General features: G+C 51.4%; 2 protein-coding genes across 10 annotated transcripts in view; one reads left to right on the top strand and one right to left on the bottom strand.

The window, feature by feature from the left end:
* TXNDC16 (thioredoxin domain containing 16) overlaps positions 1 to 14,948 on the top strand; it is an 82,963-nt gene that overhangs the window by 47,072 nt on the left and 20,943 nt on the right. For all 9 annotated transcript variants that reach the window (XM_008168592.4, XM_008168593.4, XM_065593932.1 and 6 more), the window contains one exon: positions 10,404 to 10,572. In XM_008168592.4, the coding sequence (XP_008166814.2) occupies positions 10,404 to 10,572 (169 nt within the window). The remainder of the gene's footprint in view (positions 1 to 10,403; positions 10,573 to 14,948) is intronic.
* Positions 528 to 2,851, bottom strand: LOC135983235 (uncharacterized). Its single transcript, XM_065593935.1, has 2 exons — positions 2,130 to 2,851; positions 528 to 1,135 (listed from the first exon to the last, which is right to left on the bottom strand). The coding sequence occupies exons 1-2, from the start codon at positions 2,704 to 2,706 to the stop codon at positions 660 to 662; spliced, it is 1,053 nt and encodes a 350-aa protein (XP_065450007.1). The 5' UTR covers positions 2,707 to 2,851; the 3' UTR covers positions 528 to 659.

Raw genomic sequence — 14,948 nt, forward strand, 5'->3', positions numbered from 1 at the left:
CACCCCCCCTCCAACACACGTGTCGAAATAAAAATAGTTCTACTTTGTTAAAGCACACCGTTTTCTTTAATACTGTTTTCGCGGGAATTTTTTAAAACTGGGACGCAGACTGTGGTGCGGGGCGGGTGTAGTGTTGTGACGCGAATGCAGCTTCTAAACTCAAGGATTGACAGGCTCCGCTGCAGTGGGATGCTTGTTTCAACGGAGCCTGTCAACCCTCCTGTTCGGGACTGTGTGTATGGGGGGTCTATTTGACTTTGTGGCAGGGGGAGGACGGTTACAGATCCCATGCTGTGTGGCTCTGTCATCCTGCCTAAGGACCGGCGCTTAAGATCTGTAACTGCCCTCCCCCGCCACAAAGTCACAGAGCAACCCCCCCCCCCAACATTACATCAAAACAACCTCCCAGACTAACCGGGGCAACTAGTCACTGCATCACTGCACTGTGTATGTGCCCTGCTGCTGTGCCTGCCCCCGACTATGTACCCTGCCAAAGGAGACTGTCCTGTCCAATTACCAACCCCCTTTCCCCTCCTCCTCCAAAAGAACATGATTGAAACAGTAGTTAACAGAAACGAATTTTTTATTATCAACTACACATGGCATTGGGAGGTGAAACTTGGACGGGGGCTTGTGTCAGGCGGGAAGGAAAGAACTTTTCAAATTTTGGGAAATGAGAGCCTTCTGCTACTAGAGCTCTCTGCAGGGGTGGAGTGAGACTTAGCAGGGACTCTGCCGCCTCTCCTTCTTTGCACTTTGGGTGAGGTGGGTATGGGACTTGGTGGCAGGGGAGGGCGGTTAGAGATGGAGTGCAGCGGGGCTCTGTCCTCCTGCCTCCGTTCCTGCAGAACATCCACAAGGCGCCGGAGCGTGTCCGTTTGCTCCCTCAGTAGTCCAAGCAGCGTTTGAGTCGCCTGCTGGTCTTCCTGCCGCCACCTCTCCTCCCGATCCATGTTGGCTTGGTGCATTCGGGTCAAGTTCTCCCGCCACTGGGTCTGCTGTGCTGCCTGGGCTTGGGAAGAGGCCATAAGCTCAGAGAACATGTCCTCCCGTGTCCTCTTCTTCCTACGCCTAATCCGCGCTAGCCTCTGGGAGTGTGATTCCAGGCTAGGTTGTGAGACAGTCGCAGACGGGGCTGTGGAAATGGGAAAAAGGGAGTGAATTCCTCAGAAAGATAAATGTAGTTGTGAAAAAAGAACATAGTCTTTCTCTGTGAACAAGACCATGCACAGCACCTTTCACATGCGCACTCAGCACAAGGTCGAATTCTCGGCCTTCGCATTCAGTGCCTGGGGTCTTGAACAGCACATTTGAGAAGCGAGGCAGCACAACGGAATTTCTGTTGCAGGCAGACATGGTAAGCCGTACACTTGTGGCAGTTTAAAACTTTTATATTACCACTGGCCTCATTTCACATTTAAATCAATGTCAGTCCCTGCTGCCAGCAATCCGGCAAGCGGGAACTCTGCCCCTGTCCCACCCCCTCGCGGCTGTCCCCGGGAACGATCCCTTTCGGCTGCCCCTCTCCCGCCTCCACCGCGTGGCTGCAAACCAGCGGTTACAGTTCTGTAAAGGAACGGGAAAGCAGTCCCAACACTAACATTCCCCTACCTAATTAAAAGCAGGTCACCATGGCCGACATCACCCTGATGAGGATCTCCGAGAGCGACAAAGAGAGAATGCTCCGGGAAAGCCTCCAAAGACCAGGGCCGTATGCCGCCCTGCTGTGCAGAGCAATGATCCCCGAGTACTTGATAATCTCGTGGCGCGGCAACGTGTCGTACTTCGGAGGACCCAATAAGGCCGCTCTCCCCAAGAACCTCATGCAACGGCTTTCAAGTTACCTCCAGGAGAGCTTCATCGAGATGTCCCAGGAGGATTACTGCTCTATCCCCGGACACATAGACCGCATTTTACTGTAGCTGCAGTAGCAGGGAATAAACAGTAGAGCGGCTTGTGCAGGACAATCACTGAAAACCGGACATTGCTAGATTTCTTTTCAAAACTTGCACTGCCCATTACTAAACCGTTAAGCGCCTAGGGCACACTAATCATGAACAACCCATTCTTTTAATTGTTAATATTCCTGTTTTGTTAAAAATAAATGTTTAGATGTTTACAACACTTACTGGCTGATCCTTCACCAGATTCTGTGTCCGGGGTAACGGCTGGGGACGCTTCGTAGGGGATCTCTGTAAGGGTGATGAAGAGATCCTGGCTGTCGGGGAAATCAGCGTTGTGAGAGCTGCCGACTGCCTCGCCCTCCTCATCTCCTTCCTCATCTTCCCCGTCCCCTAACATGTCCGAGGAACCGGCCGTGGACAGTATCCCATCCTCAGAGTCCACGGTCACTGGTGGGGTAGTGGTGGCGGCAGCACCGAGGATGGAATGCAGTGCCTCGTAGAAACGGGATGTCTGGGGATGGGATCCGGAGCGTCCGTTTGCCTCTTTGGTCTTCTGGTAGCCTTGTCTCAGCTCCTTGATTTTCACGCGGCACTGCGTTGCATCCCGGCTGTATCCTCTCTCTGCCATGTCTTTAGAGATCTTCTCGTAGATCTTTGCATTCCTTCTTTTGGATCGCAGCTCGGAAAGCACGGACTCATCGCCCCACACAGCGATGAGATCCAAGACTTCACGATCAGTCCATGCTGGGGCTCTCTTTCTATTCCCAGACTGCACGGCCATCACTGCTGGAGAGCTCTGCATCGTTGCCAGTGCTGCTGTGCTCGCCACGATGTCCAGACAGGAAATGAGATTCAAACTGGCCAGACAGGAAAAGGAATTCAAATTCAAATTTTCCCGGGGCTTTTCCTGTGTGGCTGGTCAGAGCATCCGAGCTCGCACTGCTGTCCAGAGCGTCAACAGAGTGGTGCACTGTGGGATAGCTCCCGGAGCTATTAGCGTCGATTTCCATCCACACCTAGCCTAATTCGACATGGCCATGTCGAATTTAGCGCTACTCCCCTCGTCGGGGAGGAGTACAGAAGTCGAATTAAAGAGACCTCTATGTCGAACTAAATAGCATCGCAGTGTGGACAGGTGCAGGGTTAATTCGATTTAACGGCGCTAACTTCGACATAAACGCCTAATGTAGACCAGGCCAAAGAAGGGAATAAGGCTAGTTTGGCATGATTTGTTCTTGATAAACTCATGCTGTCTATTCCTTATAACCCTATTCTCCTCCAGGTGCTTACAAGTTGATTGTTTAATAATTCGCTCCACTCTCTTTCCCAGTATTGAAATTAGGCTCACTGGTCTATAATTTCCCAGGTCCTCCTTGTTCCCCTTTTTAAAGCTAGGGACTATGTTTGCCCTTTTCCAGTCTTCTGGGCTTTCTTCCACCTTCAGGAGTTCTCAGAGATAATTGCTAATGGCTCTGAGATTGCTTCAGCTAATTCCCCAAGTACCCTAGGATGAATTTCATCAAGCCCTGCTGACTTGAATACATCTCACTTATTTAAATATTCTTTAACCCGTTCTTCCCTGGTTTGGCTTGCATGTCTTCCCCAGTTGTTAATATTAATTGTGTGGAGTATCTGGTCATTAATCTTTTTAGTGAAGACTGAAGCAAAATAGACATTACGCACCTCAGCTTTCTTGATGTCCTCAGTTGTTATCTCTCCTTCCCTGCTGAGTAGAGGACCTACACTTTCCTTCGTCTTTCTCTTGCTCCTAATGTGTGTCAAGCACCTCTTCTCACTGCTTTTTATGTCTCTTGCCGGGTGTAGCTCATGTACATCTATGGCACTGCATAAATTATACACAGCAATAGCAATGATGAGGGTTAACTTAAAAGACAGCAGGTGATCGGTGAGTAGAGAAGGATGGGTGGAATTGATCCTTCGAGGAAGTCTGCACTACTTTCTGAGTCACATGGTGCTCGGTGTCCCTCATTCCCCTTTGGAAAATAACCTGCCACTGCTGTTACTGGTGATTCTCCTGGCTCACTCCTGCTGCTGTGCTCTGCCATGACTGGGGTTTCTTGCTTTGGTCTCCTTCTGCCCCGAGTGTCCGACATACAGTAAGCAGACGTCCTAGCAAGCTTGAACCACAGCAGTTCTGTGCAGAGCCTTGGCAAGGAACAGAGTGTGGGGCTTGTGAACAAGGACCCAGGAGAGGGAACTCTGGAGATACAATTTGTGATTTGTGTTGGTTTGACGCTGTTCAACATTTCTAGCCTTTTAAACCCCATGAAGGGAATCTGGCCAGAAGCTTTGCTAGCTGCTGTTCTTCGGTTAAACAAAGTCCTGAAAATAAACAGGAAGTCTCAGAGAGGGCTGTTATTGTTATTTTTATAACAGTTTTTTTTTTACTTAACCAGTGAACTTCCCTCCAGTGGTTCAGACCCTGCTGCTGTCGTGTGTACTGCCACAGGCACTGGTCTGGGTTTGCAACAGCAATCCTTGCTCCAGGGGAAAGTGAGTGAAGTCAACGGCAAAACTCCCATTGACTTCATTGGGGCCGAGATTTCATAAAATCATAGAATCCTAGAATATCAGGGTTGGAAAGGATCTCAGGAGGTCATCTAGTCCAACTCCTGCTCAAAGCAGGACCAACACCAACTAAATCATCCAGTCGCCAATTAAATCACCACGTGTGTTGTAACATGTCTCCACTGGGAGTCACTACATCTTCTGCCTCCTCACCAGTGGCACCATATTGAGCGAGGAAGGAAACTGTCCGGCTCCTCCATCCCTTAGCATGATCTGGTCCGGTCTGTGAGGGCAACTCCATTATCCTGCAGCTCGTTGTTGGCATGTCAGAAAGAGTCTGCGAGATCCTTAGGTAGAAATAAAAAAGGAAGGGAAAGCAGCAGGTGTTGGTGAATGTGGCTGTTATGAAATGAGGCTCCAACCAAGCATCTGTTTGAGCCTGTTAATGAGAGCCAACAGAGTCCCTGATGGCAACCTAATTAAAATGAAAACGAGAGCTCTGCTTGAGCGTTCAGGTGTGTCACGAGTGTCAGACCCAAGGCTCTCCTTTGCTCCCCTGTCCCCATACCACAGGTCTGTCCAAGTCCACATCTGTTCCATTGGAACCTTGCTGACCAGCGGGAAGGAAGGCTGCAGCTGTGCTGAGAAAGAAAGATATTGGGTAGAGCTGCTCATTTTTTGTTGAAAAGGGGGTTTTTCAATAAAAAAAGCCCTTTTTATGGAACTCAAAACACGTAATACTTTCTTCTGCCCTTCCCCCCTCAAAACAAGGCATTTCGATAGTGCTGAAACGTCCCTTTTTGACACTTTCGGAACAGAACGTTTTGATTTATTTTTCCCTTTCGAAATGAAATTCATTGTTTTTCAGTACATTAAAAAAGTTTTAAAAGTTCAAAATTGGAATGAAATCCTTCAGTTTTTTTTAAATGTTTCAGTCGACCCCCAAACCACTTTTTCCCTTGGAATTTTATTTCCTGGAAAATTTTGACACTTTTTGGTTATGCCCCGTTTCGGAACAGAAAACATTTCAAGATCATGGAATTTCCCCATGAAACACAAAAACCAGTTCCCGTCGAGATCTGAGAATTAGCAACACGAAATGGAGCTGTCCGTGAATGATCTTGTAGCCACTAGATGGCGCCAAACAATTGAAGATCAATAACAGCATCTCATGCTGTCAGACCAGTGGGAAATGGAAGAAACGGGACGTCACAGGTGGATTTCTCTTCCTGTGGTGGGGGTTTGCCTGGTAAGTTACCTAGAATCACGACTCTGGTGTGTGGCAAGCAGGACATTGGCTTAAATCTGCCATCTCTGGGTATTGGGTCTAGCCGAGGCAATGCCCCAGTGCAGGGAGCAGGGTGCTCTGGCTTTCCAAAAGAGACCTGAGTCCTAGTGGCGTGTGTCACGTCTCTGGGCAAAGCAGCCGCAGGGGCAGGTTGTGTCAGGTGTGGTGTGAGATCCTTCCTCTTCCCTCAAGGATCGGTGATCTTGAGCTAGTGGGGAGACTGGAGGCCAGTGTCTTCAGGCTGGGCTTTGCGGATGAGCCAGCAGGTTATCCAGGAAGAGTCTGCTGTCCCACAGGGCACTGAGATGATGTGTGCACGCTCTCCGGCTGGTGACCTTACAATGAGCCGTACAGCAATCTGAAATGCAGGCGTTGCCCCGTGCGGGAAGGACCCTATGGCGACCTCAGGCCAGGCGAGAGAGCCAGAGAAAGTGTGAGATAAGATCTTCCCCCTCCAAACAGCAGTTGCGGATCCTTCCTAAAAGTGGGGGAGCCCCTTGCCTCCTCCATGGCCCCACCCCACCCCTTCCACCTGAGGCCTCACCACAGCCAAGCCAGAAGCCAGAGTGAGCAGGGAGCTGTGGACCCTCCACCTGCCCGGGGGGTGGAGAGGGGTGGGCAATAGCATCCCCCAGCCCATGTCCCTGCCCCGTAGACCACCGCCCAGGGCAGGTGGAGGGTTTGTGGCTCCTCACAGCTGCCCATGTGGCTCTCCCTAACCTGGCTCCGGCCAGGGGATGGGGCGTCAGAGCCACGCAGCCTGGCTGTGGTAAGAGCCGTGTGGCCAGGCAGCTACGGGGATCCGCGGACCCTCCACCTGTCCTGGGTGTGGGGCCCAGGGAGCGGGGACATGGGCTTGGGGTTGCTCTTGCCCCCCACCCCGGGCAGACGGAGGGTCTGTGGCGCGGTGCCCCACGCTGCCTGGCCTCCCGGGCTAGGCTCCAGCTGCCGGCCTGGCCTGGGGCGGGGCCTCGGCAGGAGGAGGAGGGGTGGGCCGTGGCAAAAGCGGGGAGGGCCATGGACCACTGACCTTCCCAGTTCTGGCGCCATTGCTTCTATAGCTGGCCATGTTCTCTGCTCCTTCTCCTCCGCAGCCGGATACAAAAGCAAGATGATACGATTGCGTGGTTTATCCCGGGGAGGGAGTGACGCTGACTGTCTCCAGCGTGGTCTAGGGCTTGGAGAGAGACGCTCCCTGAGTTGCTGGCTAAAGGTTTGTGAATCAGGTTACTCCTCTGTGGATGGTGGCGCCGCCGGCCACGGCTGGCTTTGAAGGTTGTCAGTTTGGATCCGGTCCCAAGTCTTGAGGCTGGGCCATGGGCCATGTTCTCTGTGGAGTTTTCACACTGGGAAATTCTGCCTTCCTCTCTGGAGACCTCGGTCGTTATGGTTTTATGGAGGTGAGCTCTACCCTTAACAATCTGACCTTGCTCATAACTACCCTGAGTGTGTGTGTGTTGGGGTGGGGGGGTCTCATATTCTAATCACTCTCCACCTCTGGCCCTGTGTTCTCACTGGCCTGGTCTCTTTCACCCTTGGTCTGTTTGGTTCAGGTGTTTTGTGGCCATTCGGATAATTAGCTGTCTATTGGCTCAGTGGGTTGGTTTTTCCACCTCCATTTTGGAGCATTACAAATTAGGCTTGAGGATGATGGGGATTCAAGCCCGTTGCTGCTTAAGCATCATGCAACTTCATCTTTTGATGCCAAAATCCAGATAACTGCATGCAGAGGTCTTTTTATGTTCCTTTTGTTCTACATCCAGGAAGAGCAGCGCTCCATCCCATTGCTAAAATTCTCTCTGGGTGAAAACTGCTTGAGAATTACAGAAACAGTGACGTAGGCTCACAGCTGGCTTTGCCAGAGGCTTGAATGTCCATTTGAGAAGACATCAGCCAAAGGCCATACCCGGGTTGCACAGAGGAGCTAAGAAAAATGGCATTTCGGACTAAGTGGAGGATCTCAATAACCAGCTTAGGCAAGAGTTTCATCGAGTTCTTGAGATCCCCAAAAAGAATGGAGTCTGGTGACTGGGGGAATATCTTCTCTGCGAGAGTAGTAGAGGTTTTAGGAATGACAGCGGTATCAGGGCCTCAGTTCCCCTGATCCAACTGAGTTTCGATTGGCATGATGTCTACCCTCTGTGAAACAAGATGGAGTTCGGCTGTGAGAATACACACGGGTGGACGCCATGGACTCTAAACCCTACACTGGCCAGGAAAGTGTTGATGAGGAGGGTTGGGCTCAGCCAGCCCCGCTCTGCTACCCCTGCAGTAGGCGTCAGACTTGGAGGGGAGAGCTGAGCTCAGCTGGGGGCTGACTGGAAAGGACAGCAGGCGTCCAGCTCTCATTTTGTGAGGGAGAGGCCAGGCTGGGGCCAGGAACTGACTGGAGCCTGCAGCCTGCCAGAGCCTCCCTGAGGGAAGGTAGCACTGACGCGGGAATACTGCTGTGATGTACTACCAGTAACTGGCGTTGTTATGCAGACTAGACACAATCAACTAGTTTGCAGATATGCAAAGTAGACACAATCAACTCAGGATTGAATAAAGACTGGGAATGGCTGAGCCATTATAAACATTGAATCTATCTCCCCTTGTAAGTATTCTCACACTTCTTATCAAACGGTCTGTACTGGGCTATCTTGATTATCACTTCAAAAGTTTGTTTTCTCTTACTTAATTGGCCTCTCAGGGTTGGTAAGACAACTCCCACCTGTTCATGCTCTCTGTATGTGTGTATATATATCTCCTCAATATATATTCCACTCTATATGCATCCGAAGAAGTGGGCTGTAGCCCACGAAAGCTTATGCTCTAATAAATTTGTTAGTCTCTAAGGTGCCACAAGTACTCCTGTTCTTTTTGGAGAATCTGGGCTGTTGTGCCTTTATGCAGACTTAGCAGCCAACAATTGGGCTCCTGTTTTTGAAAACTTTGACTGTGGGAAATTTACTCTTTGGAAAGACTGAACAAGATGAGAGTGGGGAGTGAATTCCTGGCATCCAGAGCGTTGAGGGAGATGGGTATCTCTGATGGTTGGCAGTTGGACACCAGGGGAAGGGTTCCTAATAGTTTGGAAATAGTATATTGCGTGCGTGGCTGCTGTGGGTTGCAGATGAGGAATCTAAAATTCCCAGCAGCTTGACTAACCCGGTGTCCCTGCGCTGGCTGTGTGACATAGCCCATGCGTAGCTGAACCCTGGATATTGTTGGACTGGAAAACTTTGTTTATTTTTTATTTTTAACATAAGAGTTCAGCCAGAAGTTCTGCCTGGTGGATATGACGGTATGTCAGAGGAGTTGAATTACTTGTTCATGCGATGGGCCCAATCCTGGAGGGAGCTGAGCGCCTGCTGAGAAGTGCTGAATCGGAATACGACGACTGTATTATTAAAGATTGCCAGGAGCTGCCTTACAGCAGTGGCTTTCAGTCTTTCCAGACGACTGTCCCCCTTTCAGGAGTCTGATTTGTCTTGCATACCCCCAAGTTTCACCTCACTTAAAAACTACCCGCTTACAAAATCAGACGTCAAAATACAAACGTGTCCCAGAACACTAGTACTGAACAATGGCTGACTTTCTCCTTTTTACCACATACGTCTTAAATAATTCAATTGGACTAGAAATATTGCACTTACATAGAGCAGTATAAACAACTCAGTGTCTGTATGAAATTTTAGTTGGTACTGATTTTGCTAGTGCTTTTTACGTAGCCGGTTGTAAAAGCAGGCAAATATCTAGATGAGTTGATGTATCCCCTGGAAGATCTCTGCGTACCCCTATACCACTGCCTTAAAGAACATGCTGGCTGCTGGTAAATAAACCTGGACTATAATATCTGTAGCTGCGGCATGAATATTTCTCTTCATGTTAAAGATTGCTGAGCAAAATGGCTCCATTGCAATCCAGGAGACCAGTTCTAATATGATGCCACGTCCTCCCTTTCATACCCCTTTTCTTTTAGCACTGAAATGATTTTGGGGTGGGAGAGGAGTACCAGAAGCTATCCAAGATTAGATCTATGAAATAAGACAACTGGCCAGTTCTGATTTAGGGGGACGTACTTGCATCTTGCAGCTCCGATAGCTACACAAGCCATTGGTCCTTTGCTGTAATGTTTTGACATCACCTTGCTGTCTTAATGGCATTATAACCCCACCGTTCAGAGCTGATTGTCCTGTCTTCTGTACGTACAATGTACACAGTGCAGAAAAAGCAAGTTAACACTTCACTGAGTGGCATAATCAGCCACACCGAGGACCCAAAAATGAGCCAAACATGCTGTGATAATTAATACATTGGCAGACAGGGGAACAATAGTTCAACTGAATTTTAATAAGTTCCCTAGCAATGAAACTATTATTGGGATGATGGGTGAGGTTCATTTAGGGCCAGGTTCTGATACCCTTGCTCATCAGCCTGGTATCTTACTAGGTGAGCAGTCCCATTGATTTCAATGGCAGTACTCCAGGACTAAGGCACCACTCTGCATGAGTAAGTATATCAGAATCTAGCCCTCAACACTGCAGTTCCGGGAAGTCCAAAGCCAAAGGGATTTCTAACATGGATATTACCGTATATTTCGGTATTTAACTAAGTGCTCATTTGGAAAGCGCTCTGCCTAAATAATTCATCTTTGACTCCTCGAACTTTATTGTAAATATTTTTGTTTTCCGCTACAGGAACCCAAGGAATTTCGCTTGCCAAAGTAAACTGCTGGGACTGGCCTGATGTCTGCATGAAGCAGAACGTCACTCAATTTCCCATTACCAAGATGTATGAGAAGGGAGCAGGGTCGCTGACTTACACTGGCATGCTCGGAACAGCAGAACTGCTCAGATTCCTCAGGCTGTGAGTGTCCTGTTGATGCCAGTGTCATTAGTATTTCAGCTTGACATTTCTGAAGGATCTTTACTGTCCCAGAAGTTGAACCGTAGTCTATTTACATAGTCATAGTTTGGATCTTAATCTTAGTTTCAACACCAGGCTTAGAGTTTAGTGGGTAGGTCTGAAATGAGCTTAACAACCTTCCACACCTTTTCACTATCAGGAAATAACTTTTCTTAAAGGATACGTCCATCCACTGGTTTGACTCTCCCTGTCACAATAGAGAGACACCTTATGTTTGTTTATTGTTTGGAGAGTCATGATCTACGGGCCTCCAAACCCAGGTCCACAGGAGCAGCCATGATCCAACCCTCCACTTGGCAACCTGCTGACAGCTCCTTACCCAGGACCCGTGAAGCCCAGGCCCAGTTTGAGGCTCCACCCTGAGGTCATAATGGCAGAGTCCCAGAGCAGCCGATTGGCCCACTGGCCCTATTTAAGCCAGCAGCAGGAACAGGAAACTGTCCAAACAACTGGGATCCATCCCGCTCCCCCAGTTTGACTTCCTGGCATCTGACTGGTGGTTCTGATATCCATTTTGTTTTGTGCCTCTAACCCCCTGGTATCCAGTTTGTGCCTCTGACCCCCTGGTATCCTGTTTGTGCCTCTGACCCCCTGGTATCCAGTTTGTGCCTCTGACCCCCTGGTATCCTGACCCGGCCTGGCCCAACTTGTGGTTCTGATCTCACGTTTGTCTCCTGCTTCTGATCTACTGGTATCCTTGACTCTTGTCTCTATGACTGTGAACTCCAGCTCTGACCACTAGGTCTGGCTGCCCATGACCCAGCCATGACCACTTGTTCGGACCACAATAACTGCAGGGCCCGGTGCCCACGACCCAGCCGCACTGCCACAGCCACCAGAAGCATAGGACTCCCCTGAACGGGACCTCCTCCTCCAGGTGGATAATCAAGCACTGTAGGCACAAGTTGCTCAGAGGATCAGGGACAACCAGCAGCTGCAGGAGCAACTGAGGCAGCTGAGCACCGACAATGCCATGCTGCGAGCGCCGCCTGCCGTACCCTGGCATGAATGGTTGAACGGGAACCGCAGGCAGTTCCACGGTTTCATCAACCAATGCCACCTTCTGTTTCTGATGTGTCCCAGAATCTATGCCTCTGACCAGGCCAAGGTGGCCCTGGTAATCAGCCTGCTGACAGGAGATGTGTTAGACTGCTCCCCCCCTCCCCCCCCCCGTGCTGGAAGATTGTAGGCTGGTGCTGTCGAACTGGGATGCCTTTCTCCAGCTAATATCAATCATCTTCGATGACCCACCCTAAGCTCGAATGGCCGAGGCCACCCTGAGAAGACTTCGGCAGGGGCGCAAGGCACAACGGCCTCCTGTGTGGCACACGTCTGTTGCCTCACAGCGGATACAGAGTGCAACGAAACAGCGCAGCTGTACCAGTTCCAGTGGGGGCTTGCAGGAAGAAATCAAAGACAAACTGGCCTGGGTAGAGATGCCTGGAGGCCTAGACACCCTTGTGGACCTTGCCATCTGCACAGATGAGCGGCTGTGAGAATGACGAAAGGAGAAAAGATGTTCTTTGCAGTCCCTCTACAGGCCTACTGGGACCTCACCTTGTGTATCGCCCGCCAAACCTGTGCAAGCCAACCTGGCTCATCAGCACCTCACTCCTGAAGAAAAAGAACGGCTTCTACTGCAGTGAACCTGGCCATGTCATCTCGACCTGCCCAGTACGAATGCCAAGCAGCTTGGGGAAACAAGTCCGTCCAGACACAGTGCGGGGAACCGGCCTGGTCCTTGAGGGAAAATAATTTCCCTGTACCCTAGTCCTCACTGAGACCCACCCCGAGCCCCATCCAGAGGCTTCCCATTTGCAGGTATCTATCCAGCTGTGCATCCTGGGAGATCCCCGGCAGATCCCCCTCCAAGAGACCCTCATCGATTCGGGAGCAGCAGACAATTTTGTGGATCCAGCTACAGCTCAGGCCCTACAGATTCCCCTGCAACACGAGGCCACGCTGGAGATGATTGGAACTATTGATGGCTCTCCACTGTCTTTGGGTCCAGATGTGGAGGAGACTGTCCCCCTGGAGGCTGTTATTCAGGGACACAGAGATAATTCGATCTGGCATGATCCATTCTGCACATTTTCCCCTGATCGTTGACGTCTCCTGGCTAACCCTTCATGGCCCCCTCATTCATTGGTGAGAACAGAAGGTCGCTTTCATATCAGAATTCTGCTGACGGTGCGGCCAGGGACCAGGAAGGGTTGCACTCAGGTCCAAGAAGGTTCAAATAGGTATAGTTTCCCACAGGGCCGGCTTTAGGCCAATTCAACCAATTCCCCTGAATCGGGCCCCGCGCCTAAGAGGGCCCCACGCCCAAGCCCCGGCACAGCATACTGGCAAGAGCCAGTGCGCTGTACCGGGGTGGCCTGGCTTCCCCAGGGGGCAATTTAAAGGGCCTGGGGCTCCCAGCATGGGCTGGAGCCCTAGGCCCTTTAAATTGCCACCAGAGCCCCACTGCTGGAGCCCTGGGGTAGGGCTGAAGGACTCTGGGGGCTATTTAAAAAGTCCAGGACTCCCATTGCTTCTACTGCCCCGGCCCTTTAAATAGCCACTGGAGCCCCGCTGCTTCCCCAGGGCTCCCACAGCTATTGAAAGGGCTGGGGCGGTGGAAGCAGGGGAGCCCCAGGCCCTTTAAATAGCCCCCAGAGCCCTGGTATAGCGGGGGCTCCAGGGGCTATTTAAAGGGCCGGGGCTCCAGCTGCCTCTGCTGCACCCCCTGCCCGCACCAGCCCCGCACCCCCTGCCCTGCCCGCAGCCAGCCCCTGTCTCCAGCCAGCCCTGCCTGCATCAGCCCTGCACCCCCTGCCCTGCCCGCACCAGCCCCACCTCCCTGCCCTGCCTGCAGCCAGCCCTGCACCCCCTTCCCTGCCTCCAGCCAACCCCTGCCGCACCCCCCTGCGGCTCTGCCTGAAGCCAGCCAGCCCCACACACATCCCTGCCCACAGCCAGCCCCTGTCTGCAGCCCTACACCCCCTGCCTGCAGCCAGCCCGTCTCCAGCCAGCCCCGCACTCCCTGCCCGCAGCCAGCCCCTGTCTCCAGCCAGCCCCGCACCCTCTGCCCTGCCTGCAGCCAACCGCTGCCGCACCCCCCTGCCTGAAGCCGGCCAGTCCCGCACTCCTCTGTCTCCAGCCCTGCCAACCCATGCTGCACCCCCCTGCGGCCCTGCCTGAAGCCAGCCAGCCCACCCCACACACCCCTGTCTCCAGCCAGCCCCGCACTCCTTGCTCTGCCTGCAGCCAGACCCTACCTCCAGTCAGCCCCTGCCCTGCCTCCAGCCAGCCCCATGTCCACTGGTGCCCTGCAGTTCCCAGGGCAGTAACCCTGCACACCTGCTTCAATGAGGGGGGCAGGGAGCAGCTGGGACCCACACATGTGCACACTGGGTGACCAGACAGCAAGTGTGAAAAATCGGGACAGGGGGTGGGGGGTAATAGGAGCCTATATAAGAAAAAGACCCCAAAATCAGGACTGTCACTATAAAATCGGGACATCTGGTCACCCTAGCACACGCCCAGGGAGTGGAGGGGACCCACACATGTGAAACGGAGCTCATTAATAACCGATCAACAGCATATATGATGCAATGTACATAATATATAATTTTATTATTTATATAGTTATGGAAAGTAAATAATACATGGAAGAAATGAAAGACTTTTTTTGGGGGGGCCCCGCCAAAAATTTTCGAATTGGGCCCCGCACTTCCTAAAGCCGGCCCTGGTTTCCCACATCGAAACATCTACTGGGGGAACTATGGAATTCCCCCTCCCCCTCAGTACTGCAGCGATGCTGATGTCTTTAAAAAAAGAATGCAGAAAGCCTCCCCCCACATTGGGACTATGATTGTCCTATAGAACTCCAGCCAGCGGTGAAGATATCGTCTGGGTGGATCTACGCAATGTCAGAGCCTGAACTGGCAGCGTTACAAGGACACCTCCAAAAGAACCTGGCACGGGGGTTCATCTGCAGGTCAACCTCACCAGCCCATGACCCAGTCCTTTTCATAAAAAAGGACGGCAGCCTCCACCTCTGTGTTGATTACCAAGCCCTAAATCAAGTAAGTCCAGAACCACTAACCAATAACCCTAATCTCTGAGTTGTTGGACGATGTGGGGGCTGCCCGCATATACACTAAACTGGATCTCTGATGAGCTTACAGTCTCATCTGTATCCAAGAGGGGGACTGCCTTTCAGACCTGCTATGGACAGTTTGTATATTTGGTCATCCCATTTGGGTTGACTAATGCCCCAGCAACATTCCAGCACTTCATTAATGGTGTGCAATAAGATCTACTGGGCCAGT

The sequence above is a fragment of the Chrysemys picta genome, chromosome 4 (assembly GCF_011386835.1).
Source record: "Chrysemys picta bellii isolate R12L10 chromosome 4, ASM1138683v2, whole genome shotgun sequence".
NCBI lineage: Eukaryota > Metazoa > Chordata > Testudines > Emydidae > Chrysemys > Chrysemys picta.